The sequence below is a fragment of the Erinaceus europaeus genome, chromosome 6 (assembly GCF_950295315.1).
Source record: "Erinaceus europaeus chromosome 6, mEriEur2.1, whole genome shotgun sequence".
NCBI lineage: Eukaryota > Metazoa > Chordata > Mammalia > Eulipotyphla > Erinaceidae > Erinaceus > Erinaceus europaeus.
Window position 1 is genome coordinate 52918605 of NC_080167.1, and position 25771 is coordinate 52944375.

The 25771-nt window shown below is 45.2% G+C and overlaps 1 protein-coding gene across 1 annotated transcript in view; it reads right to left on the bottom strand.

Annotated features, from left to right (window-relative positions):
- The window catches only part of FAM171A1 (family with sequence similarity 171 member A1), a 128458-nt gene that overhangs the window by 26000 nt on the left and 76687 nt on the right, over positions 1-25771 (bottom strand). The window contains exons 2-5 of the mRNA XM_007526113.3: positions 23548-23775; positions 21713-21805; positions 12214-12372; positions 6453-6629 (exon numbers count right to left, since the gene is read on the bottom strand). Of these exons, the coding sequence (XP_007526175.1) occupies positions 6453-6629; positions 12214-12372; positions 21713-21805; positions 23548-23775 (657 nt within the window). The remainder of the gene's footprint in view (positions 1-6452; positions 6630-12213; positions 12373-21712; positions 21806-23547; positions 23776-25771) is intronic.

Sequence of the window (25771 nt, forward strand, 5' to 3'; positions counted from 1 at the left end):
GAGAGGGAAGGCGGAGATATAGAGGGAGAAAGAGATGCTAGCAGGGGGCTGGGAGGTGGCACACCCGATTAAGTGCACATAGTAGGAAGCTCAAGGACCTGGGTTTGAGCCCCTGCTCCCCACCTGCAGGAGGGATGCTTCACAAGTGGAGAAACAGGTCTGCAGGTGTCTATATTTCTCTTTTCTTCGCTATCTTCCCCTCCCCTCTCAATGTCTCTCTGTCTTATCCAACAAAATAGAAAAAATGGCTACTAGAAGCCATGGATTTGTTGTGCTAATAACCCTGGAGGAGAGAGAGAGAGAGAGAGAGAGAGAGAGAGAGAGGGAGGCAGGCCTGCAGCACTGCTTCACCACTTGTGAAGCTTCCCCCCTGCAGGTGGGGACCAGGGGCTTGAAACCTGAGTGCTTGTGCACTGTAATGTGTGTGCTCAACCACGTGTGTATGGCCTGGCCTCATTTTAAAAATATATATATTTTAAAAACACTTTAGGGGTCTGAGAGATAGCTGACTCAGTAGAGCACATACTTTGCTATGCACAAGGACCTGAGTTTGAGTCTCCAGCCATCACACGGCAACACCATGCAAAGGGAAGCTTCAACAATGATGGTGCAGTACTACGGTGCCCCCCCCCTTCCTGTCTGGAAGAAAAAAAAAGTGTCCTCCAGGAACTGTAGCATCATGAAAGTGTAAAGCTCCCACCCAGGTAAACCTCTAGTTGCAAAAAAAAATTAATAAAATACTTTAGAGAATTTTCCTTAACTACCTACATACCTAACTACTTACCCATCCATCTCTCTCCACAGTGCCAGGAGTTGGACCTGGGCTGCATACGCACTGAGCTATATCCCCAGCCCTAACTAATTAATTTGCTTATTTGTCAATATAACAGAGAAGGGGAGAGACAGAAAAAGAACCATAGCATCACTCTGGCACATGAAATTCTGGGCATCTAATTTAAAATCACATGCTGGGTTGCCTAGTGCTTTATCCACCATGCCACCTCCTGGGCAAGAAAATTAATTTTTAATTTAAAATTTAATTTAATTTTAATCAGACCATGGCTCAGCTCTATTATGGTGGGGCCAGGAATTGAACCTGGGGACTTGAAGCATCAGGCATGAAAATCTTTTTGCATAACCATTATACTATATTCCAATTTTTTATTAAAGTTCAGAATATGAAACTTGAAAAATTAGCATATCCTAAAATTATCAACAGGAAGACCCTTCCCTTGCATATATTTGGCTTAAACTCTCCCTCTCTACACACACACACACACACACACACACACACACACACACACACACACACCCTTTATTGGTCCTGTTTCCCTGGAGAACTGTGACTAGCATATGCTCTAAAGCAATATTAGAATTATCATACCCATTTCACATCTGAGGTTCAGAAAGGTTAAGTCACTTGACTAAAGTTACACAGTCAATGGGTGGCAGAACTGGAGCCCTGCCCTGCCCCAGCACTCAGTGAGCCCCAGAGTCCCTATTCTCAACCACATGGCTGTGTGATACTTCAGGGCACAGACCCTCACATGTTTGGGGCCAATCCCAAGAAAGAGGCAGGATCCAACAGAGAATGAGATCCTCAACAAACACTTTTGCAAATGAGCAACGAGTCCTAAGTTGTTTGCTTAAGAAAGATAGGACTTCCTTGAGCCCCCACACCTATGGACATCTAATCTTTGACAAAGGGGCTCAGACTATTAAATGGGGAAAGCAGAGTCCCTTCAACAAATGGTGTTGGAAACAATGGGTTGAAACATGCAGAAGAATGAAACTGAACCACTGTATTTCACCAAATACAAAAGTAAATTCCAAGTGGATCAAGGACTTGGATGTTAGACCACAAACTATCAGATACTTAGAAGAAAATATTGGCAGAACTCTTTTCCGAATAAATTTTAAAGACATCTTCAATGAAACAAATCCAATTACAAAGAAGACTAAGGCAAGTATAAACCTATGGGACTACATCAAATTAAAAAGCTTCTTCACAGTAAAAGAAACCACTACCCAAACCAAGAGACCCCTCAAAGAATGGGAGAAGATCTTTACATGCCATACATCAGATAAGAGTTTAATAACCAACATATATAAAGAGCTTGCCAAACTCAACAACAAGAAAACAAATCCCATCCAAAAATGGGGAGAGGACATGGACAGAATATTCACCACAGAAGAGATCCAAAAGGCTGAAAAACACATGAAAAAAAGGTCCAAGTCTTTGATTGTCAGATAAATGCAAATAAAGACAACAACGAGATACCACTTCACTCCTATGAGAATGTCATACATCAGAAAAGGTAACAGCAGCAAATGCCGGAGAGGTTGTGGGGTCAAAGGAACCCTCCTACACTGCTGGTGGGAATGTAAATTGGTCCAACTTCTGTGGAGAACAGTCTGGAGAACTTTCAGAAGGCTAGAAATGGACTTACCCTATGATCCTGCAATTCCTCTCCTGGGGATAGATCCTAAGGAACCCAACATATCCATGCAAAAAGATCTGTGTACACATATGTTCTTGGCAGCACAACTTGTAATAGCCAAAACCTGGAAGCAACCCAGGTGTCCAACAACAGATGAGTGGCTGAGCAAGTTGTGGTCTATATACACAATGGAATACTACTCAGCTATTAAAAATGGTGACTTCACTGTTTTCAGCCGATCTTGGATGGACCTTGAAAAAAATCATGTTGAGTGAAATAAGTCAGAAACAGAAGGATGAATATGGGATGATCTCACTCTCAGGCCAAAGTTGAAAAACAAGATCAGAAAAGAAAACACACGTAGAACCTGAAATGGAATTGGCGTATCACACCAAAGTACAAGACTCTGGGGGTGGGTGGGTGGGGAGAATACAGGTCCAAGAAGGATTCAGAGGACCTAGTGGGGGTTGTATTGTTATATGGGAAACTGGGGAATGTTATACATGTACAAACCATTGTACTTACTGTTGAATGTAAAACATTAATTCCCCAATAAAAAAATAGAAAAAAATTTTTTAAAAAAGTGAACTAAACTCTCCTAATTTGAAAAAAAAAAAAAAAAAAAGAAAGATAGGACTTCCTAGGGCAACCCACTTACTTAGGTGCGTTTCTTTTTAAAAAAAAATTTATTATTTATTATTGAATAGATACAGAGAGAAATTCAGAGGGGAGGGAGAGATACAGAGGGGAGATAGCAAGGGAGAGAGTCCGACACCTGCAGCCATACTTTACCACCTGTGAAGCTTTCCCCCGACAGGTGGAGACCAGAAGTATGAACCCAGGTCCTTCCTTGCATACTATAGTGTGTGCACTTAATCAGGTGCACCACCACCTGGCCCCCTCTTTTTCTTTTTTTGTTGTTTTTTAAACCAGAGCATGGATCAGCTCTGGCTTATGAGTATGTATGTGGGAGGGAAGGGGGGTAGGGTTTGAACCTGGGACTTGGCAGCCTTAGGCATGAGTCTCTTTGCATAACCATTAGGCTATTTTCCTCTGCCCCAGGTGTGTTTTCTAAAAGCACACTTTGGGCTTTCAAGACACAAAAGGTGAGTGTTCCTCCTTCTTCCTACAATCTCTCCATTTTCTTATTTTTGAAAAGATCTATTTTATGTGACATGAGAGGTTCAGATAAGAGAGCAGCAGAAGCCAGAGCTAAACTCTGGCACATCATCTGCCAGGGACTGAACCTGAGTCTCGGGCATGCAACTCCTGTGCCCACCCAGCTGAACTACTTCCCCAGATAACTTCTTTCAGCTTTACCCACAGCCTCCTGTCCTCTCAGAGCTTCTGTGTTGTTTAGATACTCTCTGATCCACATTTCTTTCAAGGTTTTTCTTCCTGGAGGCCAGGGTTCTGCATGCTCTGTAACCACAACACCCCACAAAAATCACTAAACCAGTGACAAAGTGGCAGCGATATCAGCCGAGTGATAAAATGCCTGTTTTGGGAGTTGGGCGGTAGTGCAGCGGGATAAGCGCAGGTGTCGCAAAGCACAAGGATCCTGGCTTGAGCTCCCCCACTTCCCACCTGCAGAGGAGTCACTTCACAGGCGGTGAAGCAGGTCTGCAGGTGTCTGTTTTCTCTCCCCCCTCTGTCTTCCCCTCCTTTCTCCATTTCTCTCTGTATAAACAGTATGTTGTCTTCCCAGCGTGGAAATCAAATGCTTCAGATAGTTTTATTATTTTTTTTGGGGGGGGGCACTAGGGTTATTGCTGGGGTTCAGTGCCAACACTACAAATCCACTGCTCCCATTGGCCATTTCCCCATTTGTTTATTTACTTTCTCTGTTTTATTGGACAAGACAGAGAGAAATTGAGAGAGGTGGGGAAGATAGAGAGGGAGAAACAGAGACACTTGAAGACCTGCTCACTGCCTGTGAAGTATTGTCCTTCCTGCAGGTGGGGAGTAGGACTCAAACCTGGATCCTTACACATGGTAATATGTGGGTTTAACTGGGTACATCACCACCTGGTCTGACACTGGATTTTTTTAATGCAGAAATTCTACTTGTAAAGTCTTATAATAAGAAAACAGTCATGGGTGTGTAGAGATTTAGCTACAAAGATAGTGATGGCAGCATCAATTAGAATAGTAACTATCCTAATATTAGGTGCTGCTGGTGGTGGGGAGGGTTGACAAGCCAAATTCTGCCATGTCTGAATAATGGAATACTATATATTCATTAACACTGACTTTATGAAATAAGAATAGTGTGGTGAGAGGTTGAGGGCATATACATTATTTTCAAAAGCAAGTTATATATAGTATATAGCATCACACAGAGCAACAACACAGAGCATCTAATTCCATTTCTGTGAAACTTCTGTTTTGTGGAAGATGGCCTCTAGGGGGCTCCATGGTTCCTGACTCCAGATCACAGCATCTGGAAGGGCTAGGAAAAGGCTTTGCTTTTCCATTTTGCCAACGGGTGCTTTGAATTTTCAGTTTGCTTTTTCTTGGGTCACCTGCTTCTGGGGAAGCAAGATGCCGTGCCAGGAGCAGTTCTTGGAGTGGCTATGGAGAGTGGAGGTCAAAGGGTCACAGGTCAACTTGGAGCTGAGCAGACCCTGGATCACAGCCTGGCTGCAACCTCACTGGAGACCATGAACTGGAGGCCCCAGCTACATCTTGCCAGGAATCCTGACCCTCCCAAGCTGTAGGCATCAGATGCTCACGTTCTTTCAGGCTGCCGTTACGGGATAACTTGCTACATAGCAATAGATAGCCAGTATATACACGCATAGTGAAGTGACTGGAAGAATATAATCCAAAACACGGTTACTGCCTTTCCCTAAACTTGCACTTATAGCTTACATTTTCTTTCTTTCTTTTTCTTCTTTTTTCTATGTCTTTCTTTCTTTCTGTGCTGGGGAATGAATCCAGGTCACTCCATCTGCATAATACCACTGCTGAATAGCCTAATTTCTTTCTTTTCTAAATTTTTATTAGTGATTTAATATTGACTTACAAAATTATAAGATAACAGGGGTATAATTCCATACTTTTCCTATCACCAGAGTTTTGTATACCCATTCCCTCCATTGGAAACTGTATTAGTTCTTCCAAGGTCACAAGATATGGGTTGACTATTATTTCTATAACTATCTATCTATATTTTTATATATTTGCCCATTATTTTCTATGATCCTGCCTTCCACTGGCCTAATTTCTAATTGTTGTTATTATTATTTTTATTAATTAATTTATTACTGGATAGAGAGAAATTGAGAAGGGAGAAGGAGGTAGAAAGGGAAAGAGACAGAGAGATACCTGCAGCACTACTCTACTACTCACGAAGCTTTCCCCCTTCAGGTGGGAAACTGGGGCTTGAACCTGGGTCCTTGTGCACTGTAATGTGTATGCTTAACCATGTGTGCTGCCACCGTTATCATTCTTATTATAATTAATATTATTATTATCCTTTGGTGGTGGTGGGGAGGAGAGAGGGAGAAGTTGCTGGAGACAGAAGAGATACCACAGCACCATGCCACTATACGGGAGCTTTCCAGGTGCTGTTCATGGTTCTCAAACTCAGGACCTTTGACACCGTAAGGCTGGTGAACTCTACTGGGTGAAATATCTCCTGGTCCTTATTTTTCTTCTTTTTATTGTTTTATTTTTGTATAATGTGGGCACTGGTTTTCTTTTTTCTTTCCCAGAAACTAGAAAAAGAAACCTGCATGACCAAGAGAGATCATATGATCTTCTTAAGAATAAAAGAAGAGTCAGTTTTAGTTTGAATAACTTTAAAGTTTTCCTTTCAGGTAAAATTAATGTAAAAGTGCACAAAGGAAAATATAATAAAGAATGCCAAAGAGTGTGCCCAAATGGGGAGCTTGTCTTAGGAATCCAAACCACACAGTGCATGTGAACAGGAGGTCCCGGTGACTGTGAGGACAGTGCACAGTTCTAGAAGGAAACCCCAGCTGTGGGCACAGGAGTCCTGCTTACCCAGCTTCTGGTCAAACCGCCATGCTGTAACATAGGCATTGTGCCTCAGGCTGCTCTGGGTGACCAGGGGCACGGTGACATACATGGGGCCGTCCACCAGCACTGGAGTTCCATCGCTGCTCAGCAAGTGGACACTGACGGCTGTGACGGGGGTCAGGTCGTACCGGGTGCTGTTTCCTGGAAGTAAGAGGCATTCTCGGTCACATGCGGTGGGTCTCAGAGACCCAGTGGGGCTGCATCTTCTCACACCCTTTGCCAGACAATGGGTCAGAGCCAAGGACTGGCTTGGTGTATGGCTTACATAACCCTCTGCACCATTTACTAGGGTAGGGAAAAAAAAAAAACCAACAAAGTGTCTTAGGTTCAGAGAGGGGAGTCACAAGATTCTGCATAAAAGCACACACTTATTTGTAGTGGGGCTGGTGTCCAGCTTGGGGTTGCCCTGGAAGGAAATGACTTCTCTCTAATACCAGGAGGTCCAAACAGGTGGCTTCACAAGGGCACCCACTGTACTAGTTAATTACGTGGCAGAGCACCACAATGAGGCTGGATGTATTACACGAGAGGTTTTCTCTCTCTCTCTCTCTCTCTCTCTCTTTTTTTTTTTTTACCAGAGCACTGCTCAGCTCTGGCTTATGGTGGTGCAGGGGATTGATTGCACCTGGGACTTTAGAGCCTCAGGCCTGAGAGTCTCTTTGCATAATTATTGTGCTACCTACCCCTGCAGGTTTTCTCTTTAAAAGTGTCTTTCTTTCAGAGTGCTTCAGTGTATTAACTGACTTCTCCTACAAGTCAACTATGGCAAACTTGGACTTGAATTATTTATGAGTTATTTTTGTTGTCACTGTTATTTTGGTCTGTTTAAAAGGAATTTGATATCCCAATTATTCTACATTAGAGGCCTTTTATCCCAGCCGGTGCCTTAATGATTGTCTACTTTACAGATGAATTAGGGAATGTTTATGAGAGCAATATTATGTTTATATACTTATGTGATTCACTTTGGAAAAATTTCTCTCCAGTGAAATGTAACATCCTACAAATATATTCATTATTATTTTTAATCTTTTCTTAAACACAGTGAATGGAAACACAAAAATATTTTAAGCTTCCTTAAAACACAATCTATAGGGCAGGGGTAGATAGCATAATGGCTATGTAAAGAGACTCTCATCCCTGAGGCTCCAAAGTCCCAGGTTCAATCCTCTGTACCACCATGAGCCACAGCTGAGCAGTGCTTTGGTAAAAAAACACCACAATCTATAGGATATCTAATTAAGTAACTTAACTACTTACCTACCTATTTAACTACCTGGGCTAATACAAACCTCCAAAAAGGACTACATTTATTTTTATTATTGCTTTTAAGTAACAGCTGGAGAACGAACCAGGGCCTCATTGTGCATTATGTGACAACAAAGAGCTCTGCTCAGCTCTGGCTTATGGTGGTTCAGAGGATTGAACCTGGGACCTCACAGCCTCAGATTCAATCCCCTGAGAAGCTTTTTGCAAACCATTGTGCTATATCCCCCCACCCCAATTTTCCATTCTTAATGCTAGAGATAGGGATAAAGAAGATAGGGAAAGGCAAAGGGGAGGGGGGAGAAAGAGAGAGGAGAAATTTCATAGCTGCTCCACCAGTCATGGAGTTTTCTCTGGTGTTGTTCTTGGTGCTCCCATGTGCTGGGGGCTCAAACCCAGGGCCTCATACATTAAGACATGTGCTCTGTCCGGTGGGCTACCTCCTAGTCCTAGGACTACATTGGGTGAACTTCAGAGTTTCATCAAGTTACATCTACATCCTTCGTGGACCAGTTTCTAATAGCTATCAACGGCAGTCTCTTTAATAATTTACTGAAGCCTGTTTCTCAATGAAGGGAAAATATGGAAGCGGGGATTTCATCAAAGGGTCTGTGTTGGAATCACACATTTAAGCTCCAGAATCTTTTAACCTGGCCATTCATTCTAGGGTAATGAAAACCAAAATGCAGACTTTATCATATTTTTTGTGATACTATCTTGTGGATAGTTTTTGTGGGATGTTAATGTGTCAGCTTCCCAAAGGTGATATAGAAGCAGAGTCAGGTCTCCAATGTAATCACTACCCTCTCTGTTAGATCCTCTCAGTGTCACGGAACTTTAAGCCTGAGAGACAGTGTTTCAGCAGCTGAGAGACAATATTTTCGCTTAAGTGGTTTCTTTCACTTCCTTCTTTGTCTCTCTCTCTTGCTTTCTGTAGGGTATGGGACTTGATGCATGCTTGATTTCAGAGTGACAGAAAAACACACAGAGAGGGAGAGACAACATAGCACTAGAGCTTCCTCAAGAGCAGTAACATCTCCTTTGTGGTGCCGGGGCTTGAACAGTGAGCTGTCTCTCCAAACCAGTGGTGCTTCTGTCATTAAACTCTAGGCAGGCTATTTGAACCAAGAAGCAGCAGGTAGAGGAGAAAAGCACTGGAGACCTCTCATCCATCTTATCACCCCCTGAACTCTGCCTCCTGACTCTTTAAATTAAAATCTCTGCTCTCTCTCTTCACAGAGCCACATCCAGTTCTCCACAACTCTGGTCTCACACCTTCCTGAATCAGGAAGACAGAGGTGTCATGATCTGCTAGTCACAGATCTGTGACTGTCTACTCAGGGGACTTCCTGCAAATCACTTCACTACCCTGGAGTGTGCTTTTCTTACCTGTAGGGCTGAGGTAGTGGGACAAGATGCTCTGGAGATAAAAACACTCAGAAGTACAACCTAGCAGAGATGGGTACTCCTTTAACTTAAAGCAGCACGAGTTAGGTTTCAATGATGGAGTGTTGTTTTTAAGAGTTCTCTGACTGGTTTAAGATACTTCAGGCAATTACATCTGCTTTCAGGAGGCCTCTTTCTGTGCTCAGAGTGGCAGGAAATCTAGCTTCTGCTACAAGTTGTCAAATGACCCTCCCTCCAACCTCCTGCTTTCTGTATTCTGGAATGATTCCTCCATTAAAGGAGTAGATGGTTTCCTTCCAGTCTTTGTGATGAGGCTGCAACTCAAAAAACACCACTGAATTCCCTGTGGCAGAAGCTCTTTCCTTCCTGCTCCATGTCAATGCTACCTGCCCCTCGTGATATTTGTCAAGCGCCATGGACTGTGCTGGGAGATCAGCCCACTTGTTCTGGGCCTCCCATTCCATTCAAGGTGCTTTGCTCAGATAACATCATGGACTCTGTTTGGCTTTGCATTTTGCTACCAACTTTTTTCAGCCCTGGGGCAATTTCCTGCCTTGGTCATTTTATTGGCTCCTCTCTGTCTTCCTGGACTGCATAACAGAAGTCAGTGCTTACAAGCCTTCCCTCCCCACCACCCCCCGGAAAAGAACACAGGGAGTCTGGGTCTTGGCACCCAGACAGGAGAGCACGGTGCTGAGAAGGCACAGTGTGCAAAGTGTGCAAGCAGGGTGCTCTACGGGACGCCAGGAAACAGATCACCAAGTGAGTAAGTGGCTGAAAGTCCCACAAATCGGATGTTGGATTTTTTCTCTATGACTCTTGAAGCTTCCTTAACATCAGACACAACTTCCCTGAGGATATTCCAAGATGAACTGCTATTGGAGTACTTTATAATCACCTTTGTGACTTAAATTCATTGTCACTGAATACTCCACACTGTTAGCTAGCAAGGTGCTTGTTCTCGGCTCTCATGCTAAGCTGAAGCCTCTCTGATGCTTTTATTTGTTTATTTTCCAGATCTAGAGTTCATACATATGAGATTTCACCGCTCCTGGAGTGACTTTTTCAGATAAACACAAAGAGAGTGCACAGCACCAGAACTTCCCCTGTGCTGTGGCTCCTCCCGTGTGTTATCAGGGCTTCAATCTGGGCTGAGTGCTTGGCAAGGTGGGCACCCTACCCACTGAGATATCTTTCTGCCCCACCTTGATGCCTTTTATAAAAACAAGAGGCAAACTACTGCAGCTGTGCACACAGCAGGAACAGAGGTGGTATGTAACCAATGAATAGCCTACGAGGTGCCAAATCAGGAGCCCAGCTTCCCATCCTCAAGGTGCATGCAAATACCTCTGATTAGATACCTTTTTAACACCAGCCCATTCACAGAAGGGATGGTTCTTTTTCCAGGTCAGTTGATGAGTTATTTTGGTGGAGAAGAAGTTCATTGGAACCTTCCAAAGCCCTCCTCCCCTCTCCCTGAAATATCAAAGTGGTTTTAAAATAAAACAAATGACTCAAAAAATCAATAGTTCTAGTTCTTCTTCCTCCTGTTGTCTCAAATTTCATAATTTATTCAAGAGCTCTTGGAAGTGGGACACAGAAAAACTAATAAAGTCTGAGGAATGAGGTCGTCCCCTCAACAAAGGGCTTTATAAGGGAGCCTCATTTTGTCCAGGAGACTGTGGGGTTGGGGGATGGAGGGGAAGTTCATAGTTGTTTCATATTGAACTTGATCAGGATCTCCAAAACTGTGACTTTTTCCCAGGTTTGTAGTGGTAGAGAAAAAGTCAACATTCTTCCCCAGTAATATTTAGTTAAGACGATGCCTGTGAATTTATCCAAAGGTCAATTACTGACATGAAAAAATTAAAAGGGAAACATTGCTGAAAATGGGTATCCCAAAAGGAAAAAAAACGAACGTCAAATCAGCAGGTCACCTTGATTCATAATTATTATGGATTATGATAATTATTAACATTTTACAAAAAACACATTAAATATCTCAGGTTGAACAGCTTTTCTCAGAATGATCTGTTTATGCAAAGCAGTGGACAGACAATTCAGTGAAATTCAACAGGAGCCTCCCTGAACAATGTAAGCACTTACTCACCCAGAAGGAATTAACCCATAACAGCCTCTGGTGTTCAGTGTTCTGCTGTGGCTCCTCCAGTTGGGGAAGAGTAGAGAAAAGGCAAGAAAACCACCAAGTACTTGGGCAAATACCTCTAGAGAGTCCTGAGGACCAGGTGTCAAGTGAACCCTGAGTTCCAGAACATGAAGGCAGGGAGGAGGCACAGCTCTCTCCCTCTCCCCCGACTCCCACCTCCCACCACCCACCAGTCTTTTTCTAAGAAGTTACTACACAGTTCCTGGCCAAGTGTCTTTTAGTTTCTAAGAAGTTACTACACAGTTCCTGGCCAAGCGTCTTTTAGTTTCTCTGGTCTTTTAGCTCTCAGCGTCATTCCTGGATGAGGTGATGATGACTGAGGTGGCTCTAAGGTCTTAAAATCAAGTTATAAGTCTGGAACACCCCTCACAAAGTCCAACGCAGAGAGAGCAAGTGAGGGGAAAGGGAAGACCAAGAGTCTGGATGGATTCCCAAGTGTTCTGGGCAGGCAGGCAGGGAGCTTGGTTAGTTCATCTCCAAACAGACCCGGCTCCCCGCCTCCCCCCCTTTGCTGACACTTTGGGACCACGCCTTGGTGGTCTCGGTGACAGGCTGCTCCACCAAGACCATGCTCCATGGGCAAGAGAGAGGACGCCAGGACCCAGGGAGAGAAGACTCCAGCTCTGACCTCACACTTTAAAAATAAATACAATAGCAATACAAAGAACTTCTTTGAATGGAATATATTTAACCCACCAAAGGGGAAGCTCCTACAAGGAGCCTAAGGCAGCAGGCACCATCAGAAAGGCTGAATTTGCTCAAATTCAGCTCTGCAGTGGTGCAAACAGAAGCTCTTAAACAAGCCAGTGCGGATGCACTTGAACTTTCAGGCACATGCACAGGTCCCCAGTGGGCTGGAGGAGAGGCCAGGAGAGGCTCAGTTACCTGTCCCATTTCCATCTGATCCCCGCAAATACGGGAAGCTGTCCACCTCAGCAGGGGAGCTGGCTGCGGTGAGGAAAGCCGTCAGGTCGCTGTAGCTGGTGTTCTCGGGCAGGCGCAGGGCCCGCCTCTGGAAGTGCACACGAGGTTGTGGCCGGGCACCTGCAGGAACAACCTCTGTGTTACCTCTGGGAGGAGCCCTCTCTGCTTTCAGAAAATGCAAAGCCAGGAAGTGCTCTGCCAAGGTTTGGGCACGCCTCTCCCACACCCCACCCCCCTCCAGAGCAGGACACAAAGATGTGACAACATGCTATTATGGGGACAGAAATAATAGCCCATTGTCACATTTGTTTTGACACAGGATGTTATTTAGGTTTTTAACAACACACACACACACACACACACACACACACACACACACACAACAAAACTTTCGAAGTTCTATTATTTTCATAGCAAGGCTTTCTGCCTGTGGGTAACATTTAGGGAAAGAAAATCCATGTGACTGCAGCACATAGATGACACTTAATCTCGTTACACAAACATGGTAAGAGATACCCTTTGATGCTGCTACAAACATATCTTTAATCTCCCTGGTGAAATCTGGTTTGATTTACAAACCAAACTGCAGCTGAGCAAAGGCACGTCTAGGACACCTGGCCCAGAATAGCAAAGAAGCCCACCAATAATAATCAACAGACTATCCTGCCTGGTGTGTTACATTCAGAACATATCTTGTTTTTTTTTTTTTTTTTTGTAATTTCTTTTTCTTTTTTTTAAAAAAGATTTTATTTATTTATTCATGAGAAATGATAGGAGAGAGAAAGAACCAGACATCACTCTGGTACACGTGCTGCTGGGGATTGAACTCAGGACCTCATGCTTGAGAGTCCAATGCCTTATTCACTGCATCATCTCCCGGACCACAGCAATTTATTTTTCTAATAAACATATATACACATTTTTTTGGATTTAAATTTCATTCTTGTGAACATCAAGCAATAGTTAAAATTCATGCACCAAAAATCCAATCATTGTATTTTCTCAACTCCTGCCTTTGTTGCTGTAAATTCTGTTGTCAAAACCACCCTTAGGACTCTCCCTGCTTTCAGTGCATCAGCTTTCAATATGTAAAATACTTTTAGCAAAGAAAAAAAATGACTTTCAGTATCTTAAGTATTAGAGATTTCAATTATGACAGCATACCAACTCTGTTTAATTTCTTTTTTTCCCTTTTATTGAGGGATTAATGTTTTACAGTTGACAGTAAATACAAGTTTGTACATTCATAACATTTCTCAAATTTCCACTTGTTATGTGGAAATCTTGTGGGTTTTTAAAATTTTTTTCTTTTAATTAATTAATTGGATAGAGGCAGAGAAAAAGAGATAGGGTGGGAGGAGAGGGAGAATAAGAGGCATCTGTAGAACTTCTTTGCTGCTTATGAAACTTTCCCCTGCATGTGGGGATCTGGGACTTGAATGGAGGTTCTTGTGCACTGTAGCGTGTGTGCTCTACCAGAGCACCCCCCACCCGTTGTGGATTTTAGGAAGATGAAGAGATATGAATGATGCTTTTGCACACAAGGTGGGTAGGCCGAGCCAGTGGCCCTGCTATGCTGCCTTGTGACATCACCCACAGGTTAACTTTGCTCCAGATGCTCTGATTGTAAACCCTGAACTTGCTTCTACTTAATGTTGTGGTGATAGTTACAAGATATAAAGGTGCTAAATCATTTTTCACAAATCCTGTAAAAGTGTTCTGAAGACAAAAATTAGAAATAGGAGTTAAGTGTTTGTGCGAAGGAGAATCCACATTTCTCATTTCTCTGGATTCAAGTGAAGGGGTTTCTCAGAATTGGTCTGCCTTGCCACTCCCAGAGATCTCACCCCAGGCTCAGGGAAGACCATTTTCTTTTTGGGTGTCCCACTGTCCAGGTAAAGAGTTCTGTCCAGAATTGATGGCCTTGACTCCTTCTAGTTTCCTTTTAGCCATAGAAATGAGGGGTAACCCAGACGAGCCTATTCAGAGTATTCTAGAAGGCAAGATATATATTTTAATTAATTTATTTACTTTTTTTTTTGCCTCCAGGGTTATTGCTGGGGCTTGGTGCCTGCACTATGAATCTACTGCTCCTGGAAGCTATTTTTTCCCTTTTGTTGTCCTTGTTTTTTGTTGTTGTTGATGCTGTTGTTATTGCTGTCATTGTTCTTGGATAGGACAGAGAAAAATGGAGAGAGGAGGGGAAGACAGAGAGGGGAAGAAAGAGACACCTACAGACCTGTTTCACTGCTTGTGAAGCGACTCCCTCTGCAGGTGGGGGACCGGGGGCTCGAAATGGCATCTTGAGCCCGTCCTTGTGCTTCACGCCATGTGCGCTTAACCTGCTGTGCTACCACCCAGCTCCCGAAGGCGAGATATTTTTAACTCATTTATTTTTTCTTTTTCAGAGCACTGCTTAGCTCTGGCTTATGGTGGTGCAAGGATTGAACCTGGGACTTTGGAACCTGAGGCATGAGTCTCTGTGCATAACCATTATGCTATCTAAACTCTCTTCCCCCAAAGGCGAGATATTTTGAGTTTAAGAAATTACTTAGCCCAGTCTCATCTCCTACAGGTGAAGGCAGTGGAGACCTACTAACTGCCTGCAAAATCTGGGTCAGCCTTGCCTAAGCACATCCGGCTCAGGTGGTGCAAGTCAATACTCTTTTCCTCCTGAAAACAGTTTCTCCAGTGGGCTGGTTCTATGCTCCATGGAACACAGGATCAGCTGTGGGGCTCTGTGAGAGCTTGGTGCCCAAGGTCAAAGCTGTCCATCTAGCTTGGTTACTTCTACTGAAGCCAACTATTGAAAGTCCTGTTCCAGACCATTTGTGATCTTTCTTTGTCCTACAACAAACGCACAGATCTGGAGCTTTTAGTGGTCAGTTTCCAGCAGCCTGATCTCTGGTCCTTTCCCTGCACACACAGCAGGAGGCACCCAGCAGCATCTCCCTGGTCCCCTTGGAGTTCAGCCCTCATCCTCCGCAGGGCAGAACTCCTCTGCCTCTCCTCCCACACCAGCTGTTAGCCTCCTTTGTTCTCTGAACTGCCCTCAGAGAAGGAAAGTCAGAGTCAGCCTTCCTTCACTCCCAATTAACACAGCGACATTCACTGCTCTGGTTTTCCCTAGTGACAGAGAACTTTCTGAGACCTGACTGACCTTTCTCCACTCTCCTGCAACTGCCTGGGTTCCACAGAGTGGGGTAGGCTGGGACAAAAATTTTTGCTCACACGAGGGATAGAAAGGTGTGTGGAGAGCCCTTGGATGGTGTGAACAGAGTGGTGGGTGACAGAGGGGCTGGGCTGATGGTGGCGGGGATGGGAGGAAGCTAGACTTTGTGTGGTGTTTGTGTCTTAGTCCACTTACGATGCTGCACACCTGAAGCCTCTAGCGTGCTGTAAACCATATTAGTTCAGTCAAGAAAAATAAATCTTTAATGATGTCAACTGCAAATGGTAAAGAAAAAAAAATGCCTGTCTTCAGTGACAGGGCAGACAAGTGCTTATTCTCATGAAGGTCAAGGCAGACAGCACAATGCAGGCTGGTTGCTTACCCATGAACAGAGCAAGGTCCATGTGCCTCCCACTCCCAACATGCCTTTGGAATGACCCCCAGGGATGGGGAGTCTGTGGTCTCTGGGCAGGTTCCTTCAGCTGTAAGGAACAGACATTCACTGATGGTTTAGCTAAAACAGGCCACTGTTCAAAAATCTCATGGAACACCAGCCTGGCTTTTGGGAACTATTCTGGGACCCAGAGACCACAAACCAAGGCTGCTGCCCATCTCTCAAGACTGTGGGCACCTCTCTCTGCTTCTGTTTCTATGTCTGTCTCTGCCTCTCTTCTTGGTATGCCATGCTTTCCAGTGGGTTAAAAGGCATCTCTCCCCTCCAGACTGCTGTTCCTCCTGCTACCAGCTTCTCTCTGCTGTGTGGACAGGGAGGCCAGTGCTGGGGCTCTGTGCCTGGGCTCTGCTGGGGACAGGCTGATTGGCAAGCCACAGGCTGGCCCTGCTGATTCATGCCTGTTCCAACCAGCATGACATGGACCCCAGTCTGCACAGGCTGCCCAAGGGTAGGGCCACTGTCCCACAGAAACATCGAGGTGAAGCAGAGGAGCCATTCCAAGTCACAGTGGGGTTGAAGGAGGGGTTATGTTCCACAGCCAGTCTCCCTGCACTCCAGCTGCTCGATATTCACCTGTTTCCAGAAAGGCTGTGACTGGTGGGGTTGGGAAGGTAGAGGTGACAGTCCTTCTCCCATAGTCACTAGGCAGCTATTTTAAACTCACTCTGGACTGTTCAAACTTAGGGTTCCATCCCCACACCCCCAATGTTCAACCTCTATTTTACTAAAAAGCCCAGGGCCATCACTTCCTCTGCCTTTTATTTTTATTTATTTACTTTTTTTTTTTTTTTTTTTTGCCTCTAGGGGTATTGCTGGGGCTCAGTGCCTGCACTACAAATCCACTGCTCCTGGAGGCCATTTTTCCCATTTTTGTTGCCCTTGTTGTCGATATTATTTTTACTGTTATTAATGCTGTTGTTGTTGCTGGGTAGGACAGAGAAATCAAGAGTGGAGGGGAAGACAGAGAAGGGGAGAGAGAAAGATAGACACCTGTAGACCTGCTTCACTGTTTGTGAAGCAAGCCCCTGCAGGTGGGGAGCCGGAGGCTTAAACCCGGATCCCCACTCAGGTCCTTGCACTTCGCACCAAGTGTACTTAACCCATTGCACTACTGCCCGGCTCCCTCTGTCAGCCTTTTAAAAACCTCTTCTTCCTTCTTGTCTTCTGTCTCTTTGGTCTATGCTCCCCTTCAAGGACTACCAGCATCTCTTAAAGGTTCCCTTCTTTATTGTAAGAGTTAGTTCCTTTCACTCGCTTCCCTGGGAAATAATTGCTCCCTCAGGCATTTTTTCTATCCCCACCCAACACGCACATGCACACACGTGCACACACATGCACACACACACTCTTCTTCATCCTGACTAGGGAAAAATAACAGGAAAGCATGACTTAGGCCAGTGATCCCCTACATGAGTGCCTTCTCCACCCTCCCCACCCCCTAAAGATGTGGCTTTGGCCCACGACACATGCTGCTCCAGGAATTGTCAGGGATGAAAAGTCAGTGTGGCAACCCGTGACCATTCCTCCACCTTCCTCCTCTTCACCCTTCTCACAATAGTTGCTTCTGTTCATTGCCCCTGCCGGGAACCCCTCCTTCTTGGCATGCAAGTTCACGCAATCTGCTCTCTCGCAAGTCAAGCTGACTTTCTCTTTGCAAGTATTTTTCTTCTTCTTCTCCTCCAATCTCTAGATGAAACACTTCCTAAAGGGCTGTTTCTGGACTCCCTCCTGACTGGTTCCCCCATATCACCCATGTAGTTACCTTTCTTTCCACCTCAGGGTGCCAGAGCTGCACTTTTCCCTAGCCTTCTGTACACCTCCACCTGGAAGCCCACCAGGCTTTCTAGAATTGCCATCTACTTACTTTCCCAATTTCCCATACCATCCTCCCCAACACCCAGGTCTGACTCCTGCAGAGCTATCTTTCTGGCCCCTGCTCCAGACCTTAAGGAGCAATGTCAAAAGTAACAGCACTACCACCTTCCTTACATTTAAAGCAATAGGGTTCCTTGGCAATGTGCACTACTTGTGCGCCTCTATGTCTGCAGGCACCCCATGCTGTGCCCCTCGGGCTGGGAAGAGGAAATATGATGGTGTGTGGTCAGAATCGAAGCTGATATCCTAGCTCCAGAGATGAAGACAAGGCAGCAGCTTTTTTTTTTTTTTTTTGGTTTTGTTTGTTTTCAAGGAAAATCTCTCACCAACCAAGAGTTTGCTCTCTTTTACTTGGTCATAAACAATTCAAGACAGAAACACCAACAAAGCCTGGAGCATCTGGCTGTTTGGAACAATGGTCTTCAGGGTCCTGTCTTCTGACCTCACCTCCCACCCAGGGACCTTCATTCTCCCAGTTTCTTCCTTGAGTGTCATAAAACCAAACAACAGTGCACAGCATGGTCTCCTTGCAAACCCTCCCATCGCGTCATGCTGACATTCAGAGGCTTCTAACCCTTTCCTGTCTCATCAGGCAAGAATTTATTCAATTTTTTCCCTCTGCACTAATTTAACAAGAATAATTACACCTATAGGCTGGTCTCAGGATAAAAGTTTGTAGTTATGTAAATATAGAGTTTCATTGATTTTATAGACCAGAACTGCAGAGACCATAGCTCATACCCACAGTCTTCCTGCTCTCCAAGGGGTGAAGATATGGGAAGCTAAATACTCTAGGTTACTATGCATGAGCCGTTAAGGAAAACACAACCAATGATCAGTAAGCACACGAAACAGGGCTTGTTAAAGAAATCTAGCATTTCTGTAATTAAAGGGGACAGGAGATAGTTCACCCAGTAGAACACAAACTTTAGCATGTGCAAGGACCAGGGCACAAGCTCTCCCACCCTAAACATAGGAGCATCATGCAGGGAAGCTTCATAAATGGTGGAGTGTTGCTGTGGTGTCTCTCTGTCTCTCTCTGCACTTCCTCACCCCCAATCTGGGGAAGAAAAGTCTGCTTGGAGTGGTAAAATCATGCAGACATGAAAAATCAGGAAAACCCTGGCAGAAAAATGAATGTCATTAAGCTAAATTGGAAATGCAAGATTTTAGAAAGGAAAAAAATTGGTTCTCTATATTCTTTCTGGTTATATATAGGAGGGAATATTGCAGTGGGCTGGATAAATTTACCTGAGTGATTTTTTTATCCTTAGATTTATATTATGCCAATGCTTATTACTCTTTGGAAAGTGCTTGTCTGTGTGTGTGTGTGTTTGTGTGTGTGTGAATGGTACTTTCCTTTTTTTCTTATGAAGCTGGGGCCTTCTGCATGCTTTAGAGAGACATAGGGTGGTGGGGAGACTATAGCATTGGTGCCCTCTCTGGTGCCACAGCACCTCTCATGTGGTGCCAGGGTTTGAACCTAAGTCTCAAAGATGGCAAGGTAAACACCCTATATAGCAACCAGAGCTATCTCATTCTCTCCTTTTTTATGTGACTTTAGGGAATGAATCCAGGAACTTACATCTGTGTAATACCACTGTCTCTCCATCCCAATTTATATATTTTTTGGAATGGGAAAGAGAAAGAGGTACAAGATGGAGAAAGATACCAAAGCACCATTCCACCATGCCAGCTTCATTTGGTGTTGTCAACAGTGCTTCAATGTGGTGCTAGTGCTCAGCCAGAGGGTCTCATGCACACTAAGGCACAAGGCCATCAGTTTATGATTGATGCTGCATGGAAAAAAAAATCCAGAGTTCAGTGAATGTACACTAACTTCAAGGTGTTTATTATTCACCCAACTAGAGATGCCAAATCAGCAGCCAGCTCTGAGCTTCAATCCCACGGAATAGTCTAGGCTAGACAGGAGAAATCAGAGTGCTCAGACTCTGGGGAACATTTAAAACTTGAGGTGTGATGTGATCCTCTAGGAAAAGTGCTGGGAGAGGAAGTAGGGATCCAAAGTGGGCTCTGGCATGTCCAGAGAAGTGAGCAAAAGTCACAGAGAAAAGTCCAGGTCCCATGTCATGGAAGTGAAGACTGGTCCTCTCTGTTGAGTGCTGTGGAGGCAACCAGGAGCAGAAGAGATGTGTGTGTCCTAGGGGTTTGGTGATTTGGGGTCCTCAGAGGCTGTGAAGTGAGGAAATTTATGGGGTAGAAGGGTGTAAAGAAGGGGTGGGAGGCAGAGGGGTGGCTGCAGAAGACCTTCCTAGGACAGAGTTGAGGCTGGGCAGAAGCCACAGCAGAACACAGACCCACAAGTAGATTTCAAGATGTATAAACCTGAAGTTTTGCGCACTGCAGAAAGGGGCATGTAGCAGTGCAGGGGGTGGGGTATCATGGGTCTGGAGCCCCTGAGAAGGATGGGGTGGAGTGTGGAGCACAGACAGAAGGCATTCTGAGTGCACACCAGCATTCACGAGAACACTGCTTATAAAGAAAACAGCCCCTTTCCCTGAAATGAGTGCAGCTTAGAGTGTTTCTAGGTTTGACCATGGAATGCGAGTTCAGACTGGCAGGGATGCAGAAGTTGCACAGGCTCATGTGCTAAATATAGAAAGACACAGGTCCTGGGTCAGATCAATGGAGTTTATAGTTAGCAGTATTTATATACTTTTCCCATGTTTGGGAGCTACTCCCTGCCCTGATCTAGCTTTCTAATCTTATTCCTAACTCTAACACCATTTTTCCTAGACCAGATGTTCAACCTACCTGCATGTTAGCTGTTGGGCTCAGGTAAAAATTAGTAAAGTCATGGGCCCCTTGGAATATACCTAAAATAATCTTCCTAGCTCCTTCTAACATGAAGACCCCAAATCTCATCTGCTATAATAATCTTACCTTTAGGTTCCTGATTACTAAACAATTTGTTCTGCTTTACATCTTAATGCTTTTCAGTCACCAAATTGCAGACACTATCATGACACCATCCCGACCTCCTCCCTAGGCAGACGACTTCACCAATGAGTCCTGGAACCCCACCTCCCCAGAGCCCTACCCCACTACTAAAAGACAGAAATAGAGGCTGGGGATATGGATTGACTTGTCAACACCCATGTCCAGTGGAGAAGCCAGACCTTTCACCTTCTGCACACCATAAAGATCTTTGGTCTATATTCCCAGAGGGATAAAGAATAGGGAAGCTTCCAATGTAGGGGGGATGGGATGTGAAACTGGTGGTGGGAATTATGTGGAATTGTACCCCTCTATCCAACAATTTTGTCAATCTAATTATTAAATCAGTACTAAAATATAAAGAGAAAAACTTAAAAAAATCTTTAAAGAAAAAAAAATTGTCCTTTTCTTCTTGCACATACTTAGAGACTCTGGTTAAAAAAGCAGAGGGGGTCAGGCGGTGGTGCAGTGGGTTAAGTACACGTGGCGCAAAGCGCAAGGACTGGTGTAAGGATGCCGGTTCAAGATCCCGGTTCGAGCTCCCGGCTCCCCACCTGCAGGGGAGTCACTTCACAGGTGGTGAAGCAGGTCTGCAGATGTCTATCTTTCTCTCCCCCCCTCTCTCTGTCTTCCCCTCCTCTCTCCATTTCTCTCTGTCCTATCCAACAACGAACAACATCAACAATGGTAATAATAATAACCACAACGAGGCTACAACAACAAGGGCAACAAAAGGGGAAAAATGGCCTCCAGGAGCAGTGGATTCATGGTGCAGGCACCGAGCCTAGCAATAACCCTGGGGGAAAGAAAAAAAAAAAGCAAGATCACAGTCAACCAAGACTACCTCAAATCCAATGTGCTGGGCACTCAGGGAAATTAGGCTTTCTAGCCCAGAGTTGGAGAGATTCGCTGCCATTACCATCTGACAATAAGCCAGCCCTAAGATTTCAGTCCTCAGCCTGACGGCTGTCGTGTCCTCTCTGTTAAACTAGCAGCCATACCTTGAAATCCTGACACTATCTGGACCACATCTTCATACACCATCAGAGTTGCAGATCGTTCTGGAAGCAGGCCAAGGCTGAGTGAAGAGAACACTGCAGAGACGAGACGGACAGAGGAGAATTCTGACATTTCGATCAAAATGTCCACTCTCATTTCCATGGAAGTGTGCATTCTTTGTACTCTCCAATTTCGGATCAATCAATGCTGCAAAACTTCTCAATCCTGTGAAATTCTCTGGGTGATCAAACTGTCTTGTCCTAATGAGGTGAGTCTAAAGTGGGGGCTGGTGGCCAGGAAGAAGCTCTACCTCCCTAACTCCAGCACTGCTCACTCTTTATGGTGGTGCTCTGGGCATGGTTCTCTTACACACATCCTCCAGATGGGCGATTTATCTATCATCCACCCACAAGGCAGGTGCTATACCCTGTGTGGGTCTGATCCACAGTGGAGGCAGGCTGTGCCTTTGAGAGTACCATGTCAGATGGAGACATGGCCACACAGAGCTGCTGTAGGGCAAGCAGAAGGTGGCAAGTGAAAGACGCATGTGTGCCTGGCTGCTGTGGACGCAGTCAGATGGTTCCTTGATTAGTCATGAAATCCAGCAATTCAACTCCACCATGACTGAGGAATTACCTGCACAGGTATGTCCACAGCAGCCCCCAAATGTAAACAGCCCAAGACCCATCCACTGAGGAATAGATATGCATATAATAGAATATTGTTCTTCAGCAAAAAGGAATAAAGAACTGATTTAGGCCACTGAATGTGTGAGCCTTGAAACCATCCTGCTGAACAAACACCACCAGTCAGAAAAGGCCACGTGTGGCAGGATTCCTTTCATCAGTGGTGCCAAGAAAAGCCATGTCGACGGAGACAGGGAGGAAGGGAGGGTCCTGGGGATTGGCAGGATTAGGAAAGAAGGAGCAGTGCCAATAAGCTCAAGAGTTACTGGGGCCCTTCCGCGCTTGCTTTCACCTAAGGGGCTTCAAGAAGTAAGGCAGAGAATGAAAAAAAATCTTCTGACTGTAACCATGCTTTCAGTTTGTTTCTGTGCCTGACTCCATCACTAGCAGTGTCATCAAGACAGAGCAGGGATAGGACTTGAACCCCTCATTCCTATTTCCCCAAATCCTGCTAGTCAAGATGAACATACTTCAGAGGCAGTCAGTGTCCTCTTTGCATGTCTCTTCTGTCTCACTTCTGAGGCAGATGGTTCCTTTTCACTGTCTGCCCATCTCTTCTCTTGGTGACTACTTGTTAACTTATTTATTTCAGTAAGTTTTCTATAAACTTGGGAAAAAAACATGCACTTCTCTGGCCATGTCATTCTTTTCAAGCAGAATTCAGGGTTGCCCGTCTGGGATTCATTTAGAACCTCCCTGGGTGGCAATGAAGAGCCTCAACCCTATCTAAGCAAGCTGTGGGAAAATATCTGGGAAGTGCTCCTACCAAACAAGGTGCTCTCTCTACAGCCAGGGAGCAACTAAGGGAGCCAAACCGGAGGACTCTGCTGATCACCCATGCAGGCTGTGGGCTGGCAGGATGACTTAGTCTGATCAAGCATTGTGGCTCTTCAAGGACCACAAACTGCCTACAAGCTCACCGAGAGACTCCTCCATCACATGCTGAGTGCATGCCACTGCATTACACAGCCCCCCCCCCCTCCTATCCTGGGAATCAGCCTGAGGTCCCAATGCCCATCTGTTTAAAATGAAGCCCCAGGAAAAGCCTGGTTCAGGAGCAGTGTGACTGCTTGGCAGTCCTCACTGTATGAGCATCTGAGAACTGGGAGCTGTAACCCCAGAGCTCTGCTTCGGAGGCGAGAAAGCCTTACCGGGCAGTCGGATTGGTTTCCACGGGGCCGAGTTTGGCACATAGGCGTGCTTGGTAGCGGTGACAATCAGCGGGGTGCCCAGCTTGTACTGGAACTTGATGAAAGCCACACCATCAGGGCCAGAGGTGCTGGAGGCGATGGAGACCTGGTTGGTGAACACCTCGATGAGCACATCTGGGATGGGCTGGTGGGTGCTGGCATCACTGACGTGGACCTTCAGGGTGACCTCTGCAAGCAGAATGAAGCAATATGGCGACTGTGAATGGGGTCACTTCCACAGAGACTCTGCCAGAACCCAGCTAGGAGGGGAGGGTGCGGAGTGCTGGGAAAACGAAGACCTTCGGCCCTGTCAGAAATCATTTCAATCTAGGGGTATTACTTGTGCGGAGATCCTATTCAATTTTACACCAGCTCCTATTTTCTTCATAACCCCCACCTGCTACAAACCTATGGCCTCTTAAGAGCCCTCCAAGTTCACACCAACAAATTGTGGAGAGAAAAGCCCTATTCCTTTAAGGCACTGGTAGCAAACACAAGGCTCTTTTATTTGGTCCACTGTTGCTGGCAACAGGTCCCAAACAAGGCTCAGAATACCAAGGAAGGACCCTGCAATCCTGACCTTCTTCAAGTGCCCCGAGAGACATGGAACTCAACAGCAATTGTGTTGACGATCACAGAGATCAGACTGACAAGCAATCTGAGTTCTTTAAAAGGGAGGAACCAGAGAAATAGGAGAAGGTGAGAAGAATAAAACAGAAGATGTATTCTTTTAAATTACTTTTTAAAGCTTTATTTACTTATTATTGGGGCTGAGCAGTGGTACACCTGTCTGAGTGCACATGTTATGATGAACAAAGACCCAGGTTCAAGCCACCTGTAGAGGGAAGTTTCACAAGAGGTGAAGCAGTGGTGCAGATGTCTCCTCTTCTACCTCTTCCTTCCACAATGTTTCTGTTTCTATCCAATAAATATTTTTTAAAAGATGTATTTACTTTTTTAAAAAAAAATTTATTTACTTATTTCCTTTTTGTTGCCCTTGTTTTTATTGTAGCAATTATTGTTGTTGTTATTTGATGTCATCGTTGTTGGATAGGACAGAGAGAAATGGAGAGAGGAGGGGAAGACAGAGAGGAGGAGAGAAAGATAGACACCTGCAGACCTGCTTCACCGCCTGTGAAGCGACTCCCCTGCAGGTGGGGAGCTGGGGGCTTGAACCGGGATCCTTCCACCGGTCCTTGCACTTCATGCCATGTGCGCTTAACCCGCTGTGCTACCACCCAACTCCCAATGTATTTACTTTTTTTTTTTTTTTCCCTCCAGGGTTATTGCTGGGCTCTGTGCCTGCACCATGAATCCACCGCTCCTGGAGGCCATTTTTCCCCCTTTTTGTTGCCCTAGTTGTTGCAGCCTCGTTGTGGTTATTATTGCCATTGTTGACGTTGCTTTGTTGTTGGATAGGACAGAGAGAAATGGAGAGAGGAGGGGAAGACAGAGAGAGAGGGGGAGAGAAAGATAGACACCTGCATACCTGCTTCACCGCCTGTGAAGCGACTCCACTGCAGGTGGGGAGCCGGGGGCTCGAACCGGGATCCTTACACCGGTCCCTGCGCTTTGCGCCACGTGCGCTTAACCCACTGCGCCACCGCCCGACCCCCTGTATTTACTTTTTAACAACAGCGAACCAGAGCATTACGCTGGCACTTGCAATGCTGGGGACTGCACCTGAAACCCCATGCTTGTAAATCCAGCACTCTAAACACTGTACCATTTGCTGGGCCAACGGATTTATTCTTACAAAAGCTAATTAATTAATGAGAGAATATGTGATGTCAGATATTGAACTTAGGACTTCATGGTTACAAGTCCTACAATCTACCCCCGTGCCAACCCCCTCCCACAGGGAAGAAAACAAACAAGCAAATGAATATGTAAGCAAACATTTGAAGAGATAGATGAAGTTGAGTTATTGGCCCAAACCAGACAATGAATATGTAAAACAGACAACTCACTGAGCATTAACAAGTCCTAGCAGGATAGATACTTTCTGCTTATTCACATTAGAGAAATTTACTGGGTGGTCAGTGCCTAGAATTGTAAGTAACCATGCACAGCAGAGAAGAAAAGTGAGCAGACAGGCATGTGCTCTGCTGGGGACATGTGCTGAAGGCACCAAGAGGGGATGGGAGGAACAGCACATGCAAAGGCTTAGAGCCAAGAACAAGTC